This window comes from Mastigoproctus giganteus, chromosome 3, assembly GCF_048544385.1.
Source record: "Mastigoproctus giganteus isolate SK-2022 chromosome 3, ASM4854438v1, whole genome shotgun sequence".
Lineage (NCBI taxonomy): Eukaryota > Metazoa > Arthropoda > Arachnida > Uropygi > Thelyphonidae > Mastigoproctus > Mastigoproctus giganteus.
Genome location: NC_143577.1, coordinates 170,885,902 through 170,906,924, shown reverse-complemented (window position 1 = coordinate 170,906,924; position 21,023 = coordinate 170,885,902). Strand labels below are relative to the sequence as shown.

Below are 21,023 nucleotides of genomic sequence, written 5' to 3'. Positions count from 1 at the left end.
CCAAAAGTTTGATGGTGCTAGAGCTGATGAATATGGGGATGGTCCGAAATTTCACAACTGCATGCATGCAGTGCAACCATGTCAGTGACAGACTTGTGAACAGTGGCTTTCTTTGGAGGGGAGATGAGCTATGTTTCCAATATTTGTCTGCTCCTTTGTCTCTGGCTGAAAGTGATGGATCTATCTCATCCACAGTTAACAAACCTTGCAAAGAAATTTGCTGGATCTGTCTGAAAATGATGCAAATGTTCACTTGAATTCACTTGTGTCTATGACATAAAATGAGTTTTTGATGTGTAATCATTAAGTTTATTTCTTTTACATAATGAGGGGCTATGCTATCATGTGGTACATATGTTCAGACGAGATGACCAAGCCATTGGAAATGTACTGAAATGTCTCTCATCAATCGCTTATCACCAGATCATGCACAATGTCAACAACTTCTGGAGTGATGGATGTTGTAGGTCTTCCATAGCTTGGGTCATCTTCCAGACTATCCTGCCCTTCTTTAAATTCAGCTGCCCACTTTTTAACCATGGAATAGGAAGGAGCATCTTCCCCCAATCTTGTAACCATATCCTCATGAATTGCCTTTGGTTTTTTTTTTTTTTTTTTTCAAATATTGGATGACTATACAGTGGCTGATATTGTCCATTTTCTCTCATTCACTCAATTTTGACTTCAGGACTTGTAATTAATAAAAAAAAAAGGTTATTGAAACTGCATGAAACTCAGATTACAGAAATTTTTAACACTGTACCACTTACAGTATTAAAAACTTTCATACATAGGCCATGAACTTTTCAAATGCCCCTTGCAGATTTACATGATTTCAGCTTTTTTGACAGTACCCCAGAGCAGCACACATTTATAAATGGCTAACAAATTATTTCACATATACTACTACTATGCACAATATATTTTCCTGACCTACTGTCAAAATTCTGACACTATATCAATTTCAGATATATTTCTGCCCACCAGCTATGACTTGTAGTTGCAGTTAGAGCTAGTAACATAATTTAGCATTGATTTCTAAATGTGGGATCTCCCCACCAGTTCTGCAGATTGCAACATCTGGAGATCAGAATGACCGCCGCTTAGTGCACATCGTATAGTGAACGGTACTTTACTATTTTGAGTTCGTCGTAACGTGATTTGATTGTACAGTGAACTAATTGTAAATGGGGGGGGGGGGTAAATTGTATTTTTAACTATTTACGTGAAACTTCGGATAATTGGGGCAGCCGCTTAATCGGGCCAAAATGCACTAGTCCCGATGTGTCCCAAATAACCGGAATCGACTGTATTTAAATTATTGGTTTATTTCTTATTTCAGTTTGTTACTTTTGGCTAGTAGTATCTATTTGATATTGTCTTGTGTATCAGTGAAAATTTCTGGTTAGATTTCTGTTTGGCATACGTAGTTGGTTTATCCTTGTAAACCCCATTGAGTACTTCAATCTATGAACATATTTCCTTTAACCAATTAATTAGATTCAAATAAAATAAAAATAGAATCTTGTAATAAGTCTTTTATTATGTGAAACTTGACAGATGTTTTAGTTTGGCTGGCATTTAATTTTATTAGATTTCATTTAAGTTTAGGTTTATCTTCAATTAGGGTTTCCTAAGTGACTGGCAAGAGAAACAGTAAAATATCTTCATGAGTAGACAGAGTCTTCTACTAGTATCTTTTCATTTCATTATTTTTATTTTACAAATTTTCATACTCTCTGAATGTGCTATCTGCAGTTAGCACATTCAGAGATACAAACAAGAAAATTCTCAACAAGGATATGTGCCTGTTGACCTTCTTTCCAAATATTTTTCCAAAATCAATGCAGTGTAGTATAGTGTAATATAAAATACATACACAGCATATTTAAAAATATGCCATTATAAATTCTGTTCTCTGTATTAAGGATGTGGGGATGAAATGCATCCCCAAGGGAAAAAATTTTTCAATTCTAATGTGCTCTTCCGTACCTTTTAGGATATTCTGAAAGATGAATCATTCACAGCAAAACTTCATTTAATTTCAGTGACTGTAAATAGTCAAAATTATTATTATTAGCCATATATCGTGTGGCAGCAAAAAAAAAAAAAAAAAAAAAAAAAATTCTGAATTACTCTGAGAGAGAGAGAGAGAGAGAGAGAGAAAGGAATGACCAAGAAAGAGAAGAATGATGATATCCAACTCAGGACCCTGTGTGTGCCAAGCCCAAGCCCATACTCACCAGATGTGAGCCCCTGCTCTATGGATTGCTTATCTTCAATCGTGTAATGTTTTGTGAACAGTTCTTGCTGTGGTTCCTACAATGGACTGATTGTAACAGTTGTGTAACCCTACTTGCAGTGAAGTGTTCTTGATATCATGGTTGGAGAAGGCTGCAATGCCAAAATGCATTTTTCGCTGAATATACAATCAATTCTGCTATAATGCAGTACATGTGTTCCTAAAAATCTCCAGGTTATGGTATTTTGCACAATAAAAACAACAGGGCTTATGGGAAAAATGGGGAAGGGGCAGAGCATTAAAAAAAAAAAGTTCATTCGGAAAGTAAAACACCAAAAAAAGTTCGAAACCCAATAAAATTGCTAACACAGGTTTAAACATCTTAAATTACTAATAAAAAAATAAATATTATAGTAAATATAGCACTGTGATATATACATACTAATTGATATTTCTGTTCGCTGACTTTTTTTTTTTTTTTTTTTTAATTTAAAACAGTAAAAAATATATGCACTCAATAACAAGAACACGGCACACACAAACTGCACAAGTGAGATACAGAGTAATAACAAGTGTGCGAAGCTTAAAAAATATAAATGAAGAGAAGATTTGGAAAACTTTTTTTTATATGATTGAAGTGAGTGATCACTGAATTATGACTACCACTTTGAAAACCGAATGTGACCCATTGACCATGTGAGGTACAAGAGTGTGCAGTTAGTCGATCTCGTAGTGAAGATAAGATGTCATTGGTTCAGTAGATTGTAAAATTCCGAGCACGATGAGTAAAAGGAAGGATTAATTGGACTATGATAAAGGACAGATTGTGGAAGCTCGACGAGCTGGTGCCTCGATTTCCCAAATGGCTGAAATGGTTGGGTGTTTGAGAGCCACTGTAGTTCAAGTGTACCAGGACTGGCGTCAAAATGGTCAAACAACCCGACTGCAAAACTGCAAAGATCAGCGAAAGGTTGTTGTTAGAGGGTGAGCGCCAGGTCTGACAACTCGTACAGGCGGAGCACTGTTGAAGAGTTGACTATCCAGTACACCATGAGCCAACCCGGAACAATATCTGGCATGACCATGCTTCGCACGCTCGCAGGTATGGGCTTTGTCTGCTGGTATAGCCGTAGGCATCCTCACCTAACCAAGGTTCATTGGCGTAAAAGACTTGCCTGGTGCAAAGAGCATGCAAGTTGGATGTTAGAAGACTGGAAGAGGGTGTGCTGGTCGGATGAGTCACATTATTAACTCCACACCGTAGATGGTCATGTACGGATTTGGTGTCAACAACATGATGTTCTTGATCCATCATGCATGGTTTCAAAAGTGCATGCCAGTGGAGGCAGCTGTATGGTGTGGGGCATGTTTCACTAGAAGGAACTTGGACCCCTGGTGCACATGGAACAACATATCAGTGGTCTCTGCTATCATCAACTGCTTGCTGACTGTGTACACCTTGCTATGTTACACTTTTTCCCAAATGGCGATTATGTCTTCCAAGATGACAATGTGCACCAAGCCATCGGGCACTTGTGCAGGAATGGTTTGAGGAACACAGTTCTGACTTTCAGCATATCGAATGGCCTCCGAACTCCCACCAGCATATCAATTGGCATATCACTTCCAGCATATCGATTGGCCTCCAAACTTCCAAACTGATATCAATCCCATAGAGCACTTGTAGGATACTATGGAAAGGCATAGTATCCTACAAGTGCTCTAAAGGCATCTGAATACACTGATCACCTCCATACCTGCATTGCTAGCTGCATTACACACAGCTTGGTTGGCCATACCTCCTGAATGCTTCCCACATCTTGTTGAATCAATGCCACGTCGGATAGCTGCTGTACTGGCAAAAGGAGGACCTACGGAGTATTAGGTAGGTGGTCATAATTCATTGATCACTCAGTGTATTTCACCACCAGTAGCGTAGCAACGCCTTGGCATTGGGGCAGATGCCGAGGGTGCAAGTATCAGAAGGGCACCACTGACAGGCCACATCAGTTCTGTGATGAAGCCATTTCGACACCCGAGGCTAGCTGCTGAAATGGCGTATCTAGATGTTGCCCCATTAGGATGAGAGCAGGGGGAGGGTGAAAATTAATTTTCTTCAAATGGCATGTTTTCAGAGGGTGAGTCAAGCCTACATGTATCCTTAAATCTGAGTGCATAGCAGCATAGATCTATTTGCAATCCAAAATGTGATTGGCAATCCAAATTTTAGATTATTTTAATAATAGATTAATAATAGATTTAATAATAGATTAATAATAATAGATTAATTTTAATAATAGATTAATAATAGATTAATAATAGATTATTTTGGATTTGCAATCCAAAATAATCCATTAGTCCTTTGAAAGGACCAATCAGGTGACTGCTTCATCGGCGGATGCTCGAATGCAGTTCATGATACGGAATAAGTGAGAGAAGTTATAAATAATGTGTGCATAGTGTTTTTGTGCTTGCTATATTATTATTATTAGTTATATAGCACAAGGAAGCCTGAGGCTTATACTGGAACAGCCAAAAAAAATTCCTGAGTTACCCTAAGAGAGAGAGAGAATAAAAGAAAAGCATTAGCATTAGAAAAGGCACATGATGAAAGAAAGCAAGCTTATATAGCATCAGTCAAAAAAAAAAAAGAAAAACAACTTCTAATTTCACCCATCCACTTGCTCCAAATGTTTTTCTAGTTCTGCCTTGAATCTATTTAAGCTATCAACTTCCAAGACAGATGGAACATTCTCCCAGCAATCAACCACACGCTGGCTAAAGGCAAACTTCCGCACATCTATCCTACAACCGTCATTCCTCAATTTGAATTTATGCCCTCTCAGGCGATTATTCTGGACAGGAGGAAGAATCCCATAGCACGGAGCATGCTGAAACATTCAAGGCTTTATACACCTCAATCAGATCACCTCGCAGGTGCTTAGTCTCCACACATGGTAATTTGAAAACGTTAAGAATTTCTTCTTAAGAGCAACCCTTTGTTCCATTCACTAATCTTGTTGCCCTTCTCTCCACTCGCTCCAGCAGCTCTATATCTTTCCTAAATTACGGCCTCCACACCTGTATACAGTACTCAAGGTGTGGCCTGACCATTGCCTTATACAAGCGGATAATCACATCCTTATCCTTGCTAGAAAAATTCCTGTATATTATTGACAAGACACCATGAGCTACTCTTGCAGATTGTCTGCACTGCTCAGAAAACTTCATATCTGCCTGCACAATTACCCTCAGGTCCTTTTCATTTTCTAACACTGTCACAGTTGATACGTTACTCTGGGGTTACTAGGCGCCTCCGTAGCCAGGTGGGAAGGAGCAGCAGTGCGTAGCACACGCTTCTTGATTAGACCGGGGTTCGAGCCCGTCACCACCAAATATGGAGAATGCGGAAAGGTCATGGAATGACCACCGTATATCCCGGAGCAATATGGCCTTAGTTGCTAATGCTCCTAAAAAAAAAAAAAAAAAAAAAAAAAAAAAACCAAAAAACAAAACAAAACTCTGGGGTTACTGCTTCCCATATGCAGTACTTTATACATTTGTCAATGTTAAACTTCAGTTGCCAACTCTCAGCCCATCTGCTCAACTTTTCTAGATCCTGTTGCAGCAGTGCACTGTCATTAGTGTCATTAACAACCCTGCCAACCTTTGTATCATCTGCACACTTGGACATTAAATCTGATATACCATCATCAATATCATTAATAAATACAGAAAACAACAGTGGACAAACATTGAACACTGAGGGACTCCACTAATAACATTAGACTACAAAGAGCAGTGTCAATTGATTACCACTCTCTCTCTTCTCCCACTCAACCACCCTTTATCCATAGCAGCAATTTGCCTCCAATGCCATACTGCTCGAATTTGTGCAACAGTATCAAAAGCCTTTCTAAGATCCAAATATATGATATCAAAGTTATTCCCTGCATCCAGTTCTTTTGTGACCACATCATAGTATTCAATCAAACTGGTCTGACAAGACTCTACCATTAACAAAACCTTGCTGTGTCTGAGCTATAACTGAAGTCTTGTCTACATGATAAAATGCAGTGCTTCTTTAACTAACAGGTCTATAATTACTTGTGTTGCCCTTTGATCCTCCTTTATGAATTGGGGTCACATTTGCACATCTCCAGTCCATGGGTTCCTCCCCTGAGTCCAAGGAAGCTCTCATAATTATGGCTATGGGGTTGCTTTCTTCCTTTGCTGCCTCCTTTAATATAGCTGGATAGAACCCGTCCACCCCAGGTGCCTTTCTTATGTTTATCTTCAACAATTTCTTCTCCACTTTACTCTCAGTTATTCCAAAATCATTTAGCTCACTGCCAGAGTTTAATTCACCTCTGGAAATTCACCCCCCCCAAATAACTCTTCATGTGTGAATGTGGAGGCAAAGTATTCATTTAGTTTGTTAGCTATGTGAACAGGATCATCAACACTTGAACCACCGATATCCAGTGGACCAATCTGATTCACTCCCTTCCTTCTAGAGTTTACTTAAGTAAAGAACTCCTTGCTGTTTTTCTTTGCATCCTTTGCCAAATATTTCTCACAATCTGCCTTTGCCCCTAACCTCCTTTGTGACTTGGTTACAGACCAGCTTATATCTATCATAGGCTTCTGTGTGTGTCACCCATTAATTTTTATGTATCCCATGCATTTTTCTTCTCTGCCACAGGTCTCATTAGTTCATCTGACATCCATTTAGGTCTAAACCTTGAACAATATTTCTTAGTTGGTATGAAATGCCTAGCAGCTTCCAAGATTAAATCTTTGAATGCTTCCCATTTTGAATTTGATGTTGGTAACATCATCATTTGGTCACACCGTATAGAATTTAAATACTGTCTCAGACCTCCTTAGTTGCCTTTATGAAAGCAAAAACCCTTCCCTTTACCCCTTATGGTAGTTATCTCTTTGAGTAAATCCGAATTCAGCAAACTGTGATCACTGCCACCCAGTGGTTCCTTTATCTGCAGATTTTTAATGCATGAAGAATCACTACTGATAATCAATCAAGAGTATTACTCCCTTTAGTTGCCTCCCAAACATGTTGCTGTAGAAAACAATCATCCAATAAATCCACAAAAGCCTTGCTAGTGTGTGGGTGACCAACCCACAAATTCCAGTCAATATCTGGGAAATTAAAATCCCCATTATAAGACTCTCTGATTTACTGGCCCACTCTATTTTCCTGTACAATTGTACAGGAAAATAGAGTAGGCCAGTAAATCAGAGAGTCTTACCAACTCCGATGAGCCAGTATACTCATCGGAGTCGTTAAGCCTATAACACACTCCTATTCTCAATTTTGAATTCCCAGTGCTTATGTCACACCAAACTGACTCGACACTGCACTATCCAGCCATGTTGACTGGCTATACTTTCTTGGATTTTATGTGTTTCTTAACTAATAGCATAACCCTTCCTATCCTGTCTATCCTACCTGTACACATTGTACTCCCCAAATTCCATTTCTGCATTCTACATATCTGTGTGACAGCATGTCTCTGATATCCCAATAATATCTGCCTTTGATGTTTTGACCAACACTTCAAATTCATCAATTTTATTTACTAAACTCCTAGCATTGGTGTACAAGCAAGTATATGCACCCTAACACAGTCCGTATGTTTTCTTGTACCGCAATGACTCCCAGCAGTTTCTAAAATCCCCTGCATCTTGTTTTCCAGGCTGCTGCTCATTCCAATAGAAGCAATGCAAGAATCACTTTCACCTCTGCCAGCAGCTACTGTTAATCTATTAGTCCATGTATCCCCCAAGATAGCAGTTTTTTGACCCACCTAACACTGCCTTGATAGCATCAGAAAATATTCTTGCAAGTAGAAGGGAATCACCAAGAAAGAAAAGAATGATGATATCCAGCTCAGGACCCTGTGTGTGTGTGTGTGTGTGTGTGTGTGTGTGTGTGTGTGTGTGTGCCAAGCCCATAATCACCAGATGTGAGCCACTGGGGTTAAATATAAACAGGTAATCGTGAATATAGTGATTTATAATTTAAATAAAACAAAAGCCCAGTTAAATTTAGACATGCCACCATCGTAATTCATTCGTTATATGGAAAATTTTCTGCGATCTATGGAAACTATTTTAAATAGGGGAATCCAAAAAATTTGCTAAATAGAAAAATTCTGTATAAAGAAGTTTGGGCTAAAATCTATTATTTGGGTACCACTTGTCTCCGCGCAATGGGCGTGGTCATAGAACGGAGTGATTATATGGTCAAGTTCTGTGATTGGTGATTATTGTGAATGTGATTTGTTTCTGAGTGTTTTGTGTCTTCAAGCAGAGATGGGTGCTTTGCTTAAGTAGGGTGTTTATCCCTGCTATTCCTCTGTTTTAAAATTGGAAAACTAGTTGCCGATTTTAAAACAGCGGCAAGTGGGGGAGGATAAACACTCTAGGTATGTAAACCTAGGAGGGCGGGAGAAAAGAGTGAGTAGCACCTGCCAATCACCTTCTTCCTGACTTTTAATCGAAGTATGGAGTGGTACCCAAAATCTAAATTTCCATCGACGTTCGTTAAACAGAGGCCCGACTGTACTTATTATTATTTATTATGATTTTACCAATTATCAAAAAAGGGCACATAGCCACGAATTTGCCAAGGGTGCCAAAAACCTAGCTACATCTCTGTTCATCATAATAACGTAAAAAAACCACAGAATTCCAGCTATAGCTATTATCGCAAATGCAATAAGATCAAGTTTACTACCCGTTTATAATTAGATGGCACTGCAGAAAAGCCCACTAAACTGGGAACTGTAAATTGTTTTATTGTGTTTTGGCAGCGACCTCCCGAAATGTGCTCCTCCTCTCATGCTATCCCGCCTCACAATATTTCTGTTTGAACTGAAAATCTTGTGATAAATAAATATAAAATATAATTTAAAATTTAATATAAAATACATTTAAATTTTAATATAAAATACAGCAAATGGCAACAGAGTCTCCTAACAATACAACTACAGTAAATGGGAAATATAGCTCTCACACATTTGACGTTTGAAATTTTTTAAGCTTCGTAAACTTGTATGTATTGCTGCACAGATCAATACATTCAACTTGGTGCTCGGTTTTATGTTTACCTGGTGTTTACTCGCAAACAAAATTGCACATGAGCCAAAATGAAAATCAGAACTGACTGTATTTTTGCATTACACAGCAGTTTTCAGGGATCATCTAACCATGCTATGGAAGAAATTGATGCAAATGGCATTGCTGTCTTGTGTCCTTCCACGTCAAGCATAAACAACCAACACAGAAAGATGGGGGTTATCTCCAAAATCATCTTATCCTTTTGTATACTACCCTGCAATAATGATTGTGAGCTTCCACATTGGTTCCATTAGCATACCTGCCAACTTTTCCTGTTTTCCCAAAAGATATCCATATATCATGGCTTTATGAAAAGTTTACTTTTATTTTGAATTTCAGCCCACTTTGTGATATATGAGGGTTGAGGAAAAAGTAGTGGCAACCATTTTTTAACAGAGTAGTATAATTTATTACTGTAATAGTTATTGATATCATATAATTTTTTATCAATATCTGCATGCCACTGGCCTGTAGCATGTAAAGTTTCCTGTCTGTTTTCAAAGTACAAAACACTGGTGCTGAAGCATTTCAGAGAGCAGATCAAAGTTCCAAGGCTTCTCAACCAAAAATTGGCAAGAACCAAGCAGCATAATGATGTTGATATTTGTGCTTAAGACTGTGAGAATACTTCCTTTTCATGTTGTGCCAAGCAGTATCATAGTACTGCTTGGCACAGCACGACACTCATTCCTTCAGCACTATTTGTGACTTAAAGTGCATTGAAGAGACACTTTGCTTATGTCTTGTACGACATTATGTAAAGCTATGCAAGACAGTAAGCCACGAATGACACCCATTAAGTAACTTCTGAATTTGGTTTCTGAAGTTCCAGTTTGAGCATGCTCAATGCTGATGGGATTCTTCCTCTTGGCAGGGCATAAATTCAAATTGAAGAAAGACAGTTGTAGGATGGTTGTGCAGAAGTTGCCTTTAACCAATGGGTGGTTGATTGCTGGAACAAACTTCCATCTGTCATTGTAGAAGTTGATAGCTTAAACAGATTCAAGGCAGAACCAGACAAACATTTGGAACAAGTGGATGGGTGAAATGAGAAGGGTGTGTGTGTGTGTGTGTCTTTTTTTTTTTTGGCTGATGCTATATAAGCTTGCTTTCTTGCATCATGTGCCCTTGCTAATGCTAATTTATGGAACTGGGAAATTTTGAATTTTCATCATGACACAAGTCCTTACAACTCCAACTTATTTTCCAAAATTAAACAACCTTCTTGAGGTTGACATTTTGAAAACAGCCAGGATACCTTATATGAAGTATGGCACAAAATTAATGAGACTAAGTTTATAAAATGCAACATGGTAGCACTGTATACACACATACTGCACATCAGCATGTAGGTTGAACCCTTCCCCCTCTACACAATGAGAGTAGTTTCACCTCATTGCATTCAGAGAGAGAGAGAGAGTGTGTGTGTGTGTGTGTGTGTGTGTGTGTGTGTGTGTGTGTGTGTGTGTGTGTGTGTGTGTGTGTGTGTGTGTGTGTGTCAAGTCATCATGATGTGAGCAACCACATTTGTCAACTACATTGTGGAAAAATTTCAATGTTACACCATCAAATTTTGCATAAAACTCAATGAAAGCATGATGGAAATGTAAAAAAAGTTAAAAAGCTTATGGAGATCAGGTTTTATCCCAAGCCTAAGATTAGAAATGACCAACAGATGATGAGAGTATTTGGGCATGTGCAAAATTTGTACAAAAATGGCGCCAAAAAAATCTCACCCAAAGAACAGAAGCAAAATTGGTAAAACATCTCTCTCAACCATGTTGAAACTGTGTCAGAGTTCTTTCAGCAAGTGATAACAGATAACAAAACATGGAATTTTGACTATGATCCAGAAACAAAAAGACAGAGTAAAGAATGGGACACTGCAAATTCGGCATGCCTGAAGAAAGCATGAATGGGCAAATCAAAAATCAATATGATTCTGGATTTGCTCAGATCACCACACTGATCAAGAAAACAGATGTGCATCTGTATTTTTGATGTGTGTGTGTGGAGTGGTGCAGAAAGAGTTCGCGCCTCAAGGTAAACTGTCAGCCAAACTTTCTACCTAGAATTCCTTGAACAGCTATGGAAAAGCATTCTGTGCATTCGACCTGAAAAGACCAAATACAGGATTTTGCATCATGACAATGTACCCTTCCACTGCATGATGTCTGTTGCAGGTATTTTGACCTCCAAAAACATTTGAGTGGTCCTGTAGCTGCCATATGCCCTGAATCTGTTGCTATGCAACTTTTTTCTTTTTCCAAAAATACATCATTTTATGATGATCAACAACATCCAGAGTGCACTGAAGGACCTCATGGAAGAAAAATTCCCGCACTGCTTCCAGGGATAAGAGTGCTGGAGGCAACATGTAGCTTGCCGAGGAAACTGCATTCAAAGAGATAACATTCACATGTAGAAAATTTTACAACAAAATTTTTTATAAAATCAGTCTCATTGATATTTTGACAGCAGAGGTTGTATGCCATAGACTAGTCCAAGCAGATATAAATTAAAACTGCTCTGCACACACACAGGCAGTGCACATATTAATCTCATTGTTTTTCTTCCTCTAATAGTGACGATTTAGCAAATGATCCTCAAATTAGAGATTTAGTTGTTGAACAAATAAGACAGTGGTCTAACATGCTTGAACGCCATCAAAAGGAAGAATGGGAGCTACTAAAGAGTCATTTACTACAGCAGAGGGAAGTTTTGCAGAAACTTATGGAAATAGCTCAGAGCACACAAATGAAACAACTTGATACAAAATTTGATAGGTATCGTAAATTTTCATGTTGGATTTTTATTTTAATTTTAATTATCTGAATGAGATTGGCTAAAATTGTCAATTTAACAATTACCAATTTTCAAACATTTGCAAGCATGCATGCATGCACCTGATTATATATTTAATTGAATGCATCTATCTAGTATGTGACATTCTGAAATAAATTTAAAAAAACTTTTTTTCAGTAACATCCACAGGTGGGGAAGCAAGAGAAATACAGAAAAAGGAATTCATTTACTTTGTTAAAAGTGTATAATTTTTTTTTCTGGTGAAATTTCAGCCTAAACCACAATGGTTTTTAGTCATGGTTTTTAATTAACTTGTCTTGCATTCCTGAAAATTATTTTTCAGTAACTTGTACTGTTTACCAATAAAATTTTTAATTGAAAAAGAAATAAAGGAATAACTATTGGCTAAAATTTGCCAGAAGTAGACAGAAAAATAGATAATTAACATTTAAATTTAGAGATATACCATATGTTCTGATCCCTCTTTATGGGCATTCTCCAGTGGATTAAGAAATAAAAAACACCAGAAAATACTTTTAGTAGTTAATAAAATTAAGATAAAAGAACAGTATTCTTTTTTTTTTAAATTTCACACTTGTGTGAAATTTTTTAAAAGATATTTGTAGATTTCTTCCTCTGTCATGGCTTCAATCTATTCACTAGACTTCATCTGGTAATTTTGTCCAGTTGGATGTCTTTAATGCAATTCATGGGTTTTGCATTTGCCTAAGCAAAACTGCATCCTGATATCAGTGCTGAATTCTTTGGTGATCTGGAGTAGCTGTTGGAATTGATTCTCATTTATGGCATATAGTTTGATGTCATCCACGTACGTCAGGTGAGAAAGGGTTGCATCTAGCACTCAACCCACTGTTCACCATTGAGAATGGTGAACAGTGGGTTGAGTGCTAGATAGAACCATAGTGGGTTCAGGGCATCTCCCTGGAAGATTCCTCTTTATCTGGTAGTGACATTCTTGCCCTTGATGGTGGTCCACCATTTTGCCATGGTTGCTTCTAGGGTGTCAGTGTCGGGTTGACTTTGTAGATCTTCAGTATCAGCCAGCTGTGGGGGCACAGAGCCAAAGGCCTTGCAGTAGTCAACTTAGGCAGGTGATTCCTTGAGTCAGAGACTCTGGGATTGTGCCTGGGTGCCTTATTTTCTGGGTGAACTGCTCCACTATGTGCCTGTGTTTGTGTGTGCAGCTGAACTTCTTGTACCAGTAGTTATGGATGCTATCTATTTCTGGGGTTCACCACTTGTGGGACTTGTTGATCAACTGCTCTACTTCTTCCTCCTGAATCTCCCATTCTGTCATCTCTTATATTCCTGATGGTCTTCCTGTTAGATCTATCCAGGGGCTATTATGGCTAACTTTGCTGCTCTACAGGTTGCCACAGAACTCATCAGGTGCCTTCTGGTTGGGTGTTCTGTTGCCTTCCTTCTGCTATTGTCCAATTTTCCTGTAAACAGATAAATAGATTTTCATCAAATATCCTGTTGTCTGTTCTCCTCTGGACACTTTCCCAAATTCCACTCAGCATAAGATTTTCTCCCAAAATCTCTTGCTGAATGCCAGGAGTTTCTGCTTGAGGGTGTCAAGGTATTCTTTTATCCTCTGATTACAAGTTTCACATTTGCTACAGATTAGCATTAGTAGAGGTATATGATGCAAGAAAGCAAGCTTATGCTGCATCAGCCAAAAAAAATAACCCTCCCATTTCATCCCTCCATTCATTCCAAATGCCTGTCCAGCTTAGCCTTAAATTTATTTAGGCTACCAACTTTTACAACAAAAGATAGAAGTCTGTTCCACCAATCAACTACCTGTCCTGCTAGCAAAATTTCTATATATCATTGACAAGACTCCATGACCTGCCTTGGCACCCCATCTGCACTGCTCAGCAAACTTCATATTTGGACAGCACAATTACCCCAAGGTCTTTTTCACTTTCCACTTTCCTGAGTGTAGTATCACACAGTTGGTATGTTTCTCTTGGGTTATTGCTACCATATGCAGTATCTGCATTTGTCAATGTTAAACTTCAGTTGCCATTTCTCAGCCCATTTGCCCAACTTATCTAGATCCAGTTGGAGTAGCATACTATCTTTACTGTCGTTAACAACCCTGCCAACCTTTGTATCATCTGCAAACTTGGAAATTAAGTCTGATATACTTTCATCAATATCATTGATAAATGATACTGATGATTTCGATCATGTTTGGCATATTATTATTATTATTATTATTATTAGCTATATGGTGCAAGGAAGCCAGAGGCTTATGCTGCACCAGCCAAAAAAAAAATTTCTGAATTACCCTGTGTGTGAGAGAGAGAACAAGAGTCAGAAGTAGAAGGGAATCACCAATAAAGAGAAGAATGATGATATCCAGCTCAGGACCCTGGGTGTGCCAAGCCCATACTCACCAGATGTGAGCTCCTGGAGATACCAGATGTGTTTGGCATAAAGGTCTTGTAAACAAGCTTCCATCTTATGGTTTGCCAATTGTTTTTAGTAATTGGTTTCTCTCTGATCGCTCACTGAGGGTGATGGTAGATGGCTCCCTGTCTTCTAACTTCTCCACTAATGCCGGTGTCCCCCAAGGTTCAGTTCTTTCTCCCACTTTTTTCCTCTTATATATTAATGACCTTCTTCCATTGACTGGAAATCCTATCCATAGTTTTGCCGATGATAGCACATTGCATTCCACTTTCCATTTTGAGAAAACTTGTCCTGCTCAATCAGCTTCAACTTCTTGAAAATCTGCTACCAGTTCCTTAAATGCTGATCTTCAGGTAATTCTCCAGTGGGGCAAAGACAACTTAGTTGATTTCAACCCTTCTAAAACTCAGTCTTGTCTTATATCTCGCAAAAAAGGATTCTTCTGCTCCTATGCTTTTCTCAAGTGACACTCCGATTTCTAGGCAAAATGATATATCTCTTTTGGGGATTACCCTGACTTCTAATCTCTCTTGGCACAAGCACATTATAAATATTGCTTCCTCTGCATCTAAAAAACTTGATTTTTTTCTTTCGCTCTCAGCATTACTTTTCTTTAAAACAGCTGCTCAATCTGTATAAATCGCAAATCCGCCCAGCCATGGAATATTGTTCCCACATCTGGGGTGGTGTCCCCAAAACCTCTCTCAGGCTTCTTGATTCCATTCAGAAGAGGGCAGTTAGGTTAATTAATGATTCATCTCTAACAGAGTCTCTGCACTCGCTGTCTCATAGACGTACTGTTTCTGCTGAACCAACTTTTCATCTTCTTCGTTTATTCATTCAACTGCCGTTTTCTGAAACAACCTTCCTTCATACTTATTTCCTGAAAATTACAGTCTACAGAAGTTCAAGTCCATTGTCAACAAATATCTTCTTTCGTCTTCTCAATCTCGAACCCAAGCACAGTACTAAGTACTATGGGTTCTAATACCTCTCGTGTTTGGGGTTTACATAAAAAAAAAAAAAAAAATATCTCGAAGTTGGTATAAAAAGCATTATAGCTGTCTGTATAATATCTGTGATTGCTTCCTTTTAGAATTTGCTGTTGGTAGCATTATCAGTTAGTCCCACTGCACAGAATTTGATCACAAGGAGTTATCAGAATTACTGCTAATTCCTTTTTTTCCTTTCTGCCTGCCCCCTCTTATGAGTACCATTAGGAAGTATCATAAATGACTTCACTACACGGCCCTATTATCCTTCACATGTATACAACATTTCTCCATATTTAATAATTTTGGTTACTCCTTTATTGACATTAGTGCCTCTTTAGCTCATAATTAACCTCAGGTACTCATATCTGGTGAGTATCTCGTTCTCTCCCTTTCTCTCTCAGGGTAACACAGAAATTTTTTTTTGGCTGATGCAGCAAAAGCCTCAAGCTTCCTTGAACCATATGGCTAATAATAATAATGTTGAATATTCAAGTGAGTTTTGTAAATTCAGTTCTATTTTCCTAGGGAAAACAAGGAAATGAAGGCACGGCAAGCAAGGGTTTCTGTGGAAACAGCTCGAGAAGTAGCAAATGATAAAACTTTGCGAAATAAAGCAGAACGAGAAAGGCAAGTATAGAATTTTTAAGTTTATATATGCAGTAGTATTTTGACATTCATGGGAATTATATTCCAAAGTTGACTCTGAAAGGAAAATCTGCTTACTGCAATATTAAAGTTATATGGGAAAATGGGAGATAGGTTCTTAACTTGCAAGATGGTTTTGTATAAAATATATTTTAGTACTGAAATCAATTTTATTGTTTCTAATTTTCTTAATTTCAAAATTATATATTTCTTTTTTCCTTTTTTTTATTTTTATGAAGCTCTTGGTCAATCAGGTTATGATAGGTATGTTGCACAATTTATATTACTCTCTGTAATAAAGTTATTTTTTATATTTTATACACATTGACTGGTCATTGGTTCTGCCAGTGATGCACCAAGTAAAAATGAAGAGGTTATATGATTTTAGAGTTTGTAATATAAATTATTTTAAGTTAATGCCAGAAGGGAATAAAATGAGTGTACTAGTTACATAGGGTTACTTCTGTTTCTTCCCCGTGCTATATATGTCTGGAATCCAAAATGTACTAGGGAATATTCCAGTAAAAATTTTACACTTCATTTGTTCAAGAAATTCATACACAGTGTTTTAAATTTTGACCATTTGCCCAAGGTGGTACCTTGTATACAGGAATAAAGTTACATATACAGGGAACCCCCATATAACACGGTTTCGCTCTAACACGAATGATAAATTGCAGCAATTCTTACACAACACAGTACTTATATAACATGGTTAGAGAATTTCGCTTTTGCATAACATGGTATTTTTGAGCTTTTGAGCGGGGGAAACCCTGCTATTATGTTGGATGTAATTTTTCAACATTTGCACTCTTTTTGAATTCCCGCTGTTGACTCGCTAGTCAAAAAAAAAAAAAAAATATTGAGAAATCCCTGTACAGGAACTACCCGACTTACATATGGGTTGCGTTCCACAGAGCGCTACATAAGTCATAATTTCCCCCATGCTTGCTGAATTGATTGAATCAAAAAAGAAATGTTCAACAAACATGTAAATAGAATTATTTATTGTATTTATTCAATTTTTTATCTCATGCGAAGGAAAAATTACAAAAGCGTACAATTTAAAACAAATTCAAAATAATAAAATTACAAAAAAAGAGAGGAGACAGGCTTAACGTCATTAAGTTTTACCTCTTGAGCATTGCTACCAGAATCAACGTCTTCAGCTGATAAGTACGCCGCTATGGAGGTTGATGGCTAAGGAGATTTACAAGGGGTCAGCCGCTCAACCTTATGAAAGAACATATTAATTAATGACTGGATGGTGGCTTTTTTCTTTTCATCATAGATTTCTTTGTAGCAAGCAAGCATATCATTCACCCCTCTGTTAACTTTTAAGAATCGTTTGCCGACAGGATCCATCTTCTCAAACTCACCATTGCCGATGCAATTTCACGAAATGCCATTGCCATTGCTCTGGTAATAGTAGTAGTAGTAACAGTGGAACACAACAAATATGCAAATTTCTTGCATATTTGATGCAAGAAAGCAAGTGTATGAGCTTATGCAACATCAGCCAAAAAAAAAAAAAATCACACCATTCCCTCCAAATGCCTGTCCAGTTCATCCTTAAATTTATTCAACCTATCAACTTCCACAACGACAGATGGAAGTTTGTTCCAGCAGTTAACCACCCGCTGGCTAAAGGCAAATTTCCGCACATCTAATCTACATCTGTCTTTTCTTAATTTGAATTTATGCCCCCTTAGGTTCGTAATCTGAACAAGTGGAAGGATCCCATCAGAATTCAGTGTGCTCAACCCATTCAAGGCCTTATATACCTCAATCAGATCACCGCACAGGTGGCTAATCTCCAGCCACTGCAATTTGCAGAACTTAAGCCTCTCTTGGTAAGAGGATCCCTTCATTCCCCTCACCAATCTTGTTGCCCTTCTCTGTACACGCTCAAGTAAATCTACATCCTTCCTAAAATTAGGCCTCCAGACCTGTACGCAGTACTCAAGGCGTGGCCTGACCATTGCCTTATACAGAGGGATAATCACCTCCTTTTCCCTGCTAGCAAAATTCCTATATATCATTGACAAAACCCCATGACCTGCCCTGGCAGCCTGTTTGCATTGCTCAGAAACCTTCATATCTGACTGCACAATTACTCCCAGGTCTTTTTCATTTTCTACCACCTTAAGTGTAGTACCACACAGTTGGTATGTTTCTCTGGGGTTACTTCTACCCATATGCAGTACTTTGCATTTGTCAAGGTTAAACTTCAGTTTCCACTTCTTAGCCCATCTGCCCAAATTATCTAGATCCTATTGCAGTAGCACACTGCCATTACTGTCATTAACAACCCTGCCAACCTTTGTATCATCCAAACTTCGACATTAAGCCTGATATACCTTCATCAATATCATTGATAAATATACAAAACAACAGTGGACCTAACACCGAACCCTGTGGGACTCCACTAATAACATTAGTCCAAGAAGAGCAGCACCCATTGATTACCACCCTCTGTATTCTCCCACTTAACCATCCTTTTATCCATTGTAGCAACTTACCCTTAATACCATTCTGCTCCAATTTGTACAATAGTCTTCCATGCGCAACAGTGTCAAAAGCTTTCCTGAAATCCAAATATATGATATCAAAATAATTTTTTGCATCCAGTTCCTTTGTAACCACATCATAATATCCTATCAAATTTGTCAGACGAGACTTTCCCTAAACAAACCCATGCTGTGTCTGAATTATTGCTGCAGTCTTGTCTAGATGATCCTGCAATGCATCTTTAACCAGTGACTCCATTATTTTACCCGGAACAGAAGTTAAACTAACTGGTCTGTAATTACTCGTGTCACCCTTCAATCCCCCTTTGTGAATTAGGGATACATTTGCACATCTCCAGTCCGTGGGAACCTCCCCTGAGTCCAAGGACGCTCTCATAATTATGGCTAAGGGTTTGCTTAGTTGCTTTGCCACCTTTTTTAATATAACTGGATAGATCCCATCCACCCCAGGTGCTTTTCTTATGTTTAACTTCAACAATTTCTCCTCCACTTTGCTTTCAGTTATTACAAAATCATTAAGTATCCTGCTACAATTTGATAACCTTCTGCCATTTTCAAACCTTAATAATTCTTCATGTGTGAATGTAGATGCAAAATACTCATTCAGTTTGTTTCTTATCTGAACAGGATCATCAACAGTCGAACCATCAATGTCAAGTGGACCAATCAGATTCATCCCCCTCCTTTTAGAGTTTATCTAAGTAAAGAAATCCTTGCTGTTTTTCTTAGCATCTTTTGCCAAGGATTTCTCATAATCTGCCTTCGCCTGCCTAACCTCCTTTGTCACCTGATTACAGACTAGCTTATATCTGCCATAGGCTTCTGAGTCGCTTGATAATTTATATGCATCCCATGCATTTTTCTTCTCTATTACAAGTCTCATTAGTTCATTACATAACCATTTAGGCCTAAACCTTGAACAATATTTCTTAATAGGTATGGAACTTTTAGTAGCTTCCACAATTAATTCCTTGAATGCTTCCCACTTAGAATTTACTGTTGGTAACATCGTCAGTTTATCCCACTGTACAGAATTTAAAAACTGTCTGAGACCAATGTACTCACCTTTACGGAAGCAAAAACCCTTTCCTTTACCCCTGATGGTAATTAAATCTTTAAGTAAATCCCACGTCAGTACACTGTGATCACTGCCACCTAGTGGTTCTTTTATCTGCAAATTCCTAATACATGAATGATCACTGCTGATAACCAGATCAAGAGTATTACTTTCTCTGGTTGCCTCTTGAACATGTTGCTATAGAAAACAATCATCCAATAAATCCACAAATGTCTGACTAGTGTGTGAGTGACCAACCCACAAGTTCCAGTCAATATCGGGGAAGGTAAAATTCCCCATTATAAGACATTCCGATTTAGTAGCCCACTCTATTTCTCTGTACAATTGTTCACTGTACTCTTTCGAGTCATTAGGCCTATAACACACTCCTACTCTTATTTTTGCTTTCGCAGTGCTTATGTCACACCAAACTGACTCAACAGTGCACTGTTCATCTATATCAACTGGATGCACTTCTTTTGATTTTATGTTTTTCTTAATTAACAGCATAACACCTCCTCCCTTTCTATCCTGTCTATCCTTTCTGTACACATTGTACTCCCCAAATTCCAGTTCAGCATTCCTTATATCTGTGTGACACCACGTCTCTGCTATCCCAACAATATCCGCCTTTGATGTCTTGACCAACACTTCAAATTCATCAAATTTATTTACTATACTTCTAGCATTGGTATACATGCAAGCGTACATGCTCCTACGCCTATTCCTAGTTACCCTAACACATCCCATATACCCACCTATTTCAGGATGACTGCCATCCATCCCTGAAACCCCCAACACGCCACACTCCAGGTCACTACTTATTCTAATAGAAGTTGTGCAAGAATCATCCTCACCTCTACCTACGGCTAATGTTAAACTATTAGTCCTTGTATCCCCCCAAGCTAGCAGTTTTCCGACCCACTTAACACCGCCTCGATAGCATCAGCAAATATTCTTGCACCCTTTCTATTTAAATGTATCCCATCCCTATAGAAGCAGTCTCTCCTGTTAACAAGTACTGTCCAGCCTGAAAAAAATTCTACCCCTTGAGCCTTGCACATTCTTTCCAGGGCTGAATTGATCGACAAGGCTCTCATTATATACTCCCTTCTATCGTGTCTGGGCAGAATTGCAGACACTTTCAAATTCAACCC

General features: G+C 38.2%; 1 protein-coding gene across 1 annotated transcript in view; it reads left to right on the top strand.

Annotated features, from left to right (window-relative positions):
* Nucleotides 1–21,023, top strand: part of LOC150088409 (1-phosphatidylinositol 4,5-bisphosphate phosphodiesterase-like) — a 754,578-nt gene that overhangs the window by 674,123 nt on the left and 59,432 nt on the right. Inside the window, exons 28-29 of the mRNA XM_090370149.1 lie at nucleotides 11,974–12,174; nucleotides 16,159–16,260. Of these exons, the coding sequence (XP_090226275.1) occupies nucleotides 11,974–12,174; nucleotides 16,159–16,260 (303 nt within the window). The remainder of the gene's footprint in view (nucleotides 1–11,973; nucleotides 12,175–16,158; nucleotides 16,261–21,023) is intronic.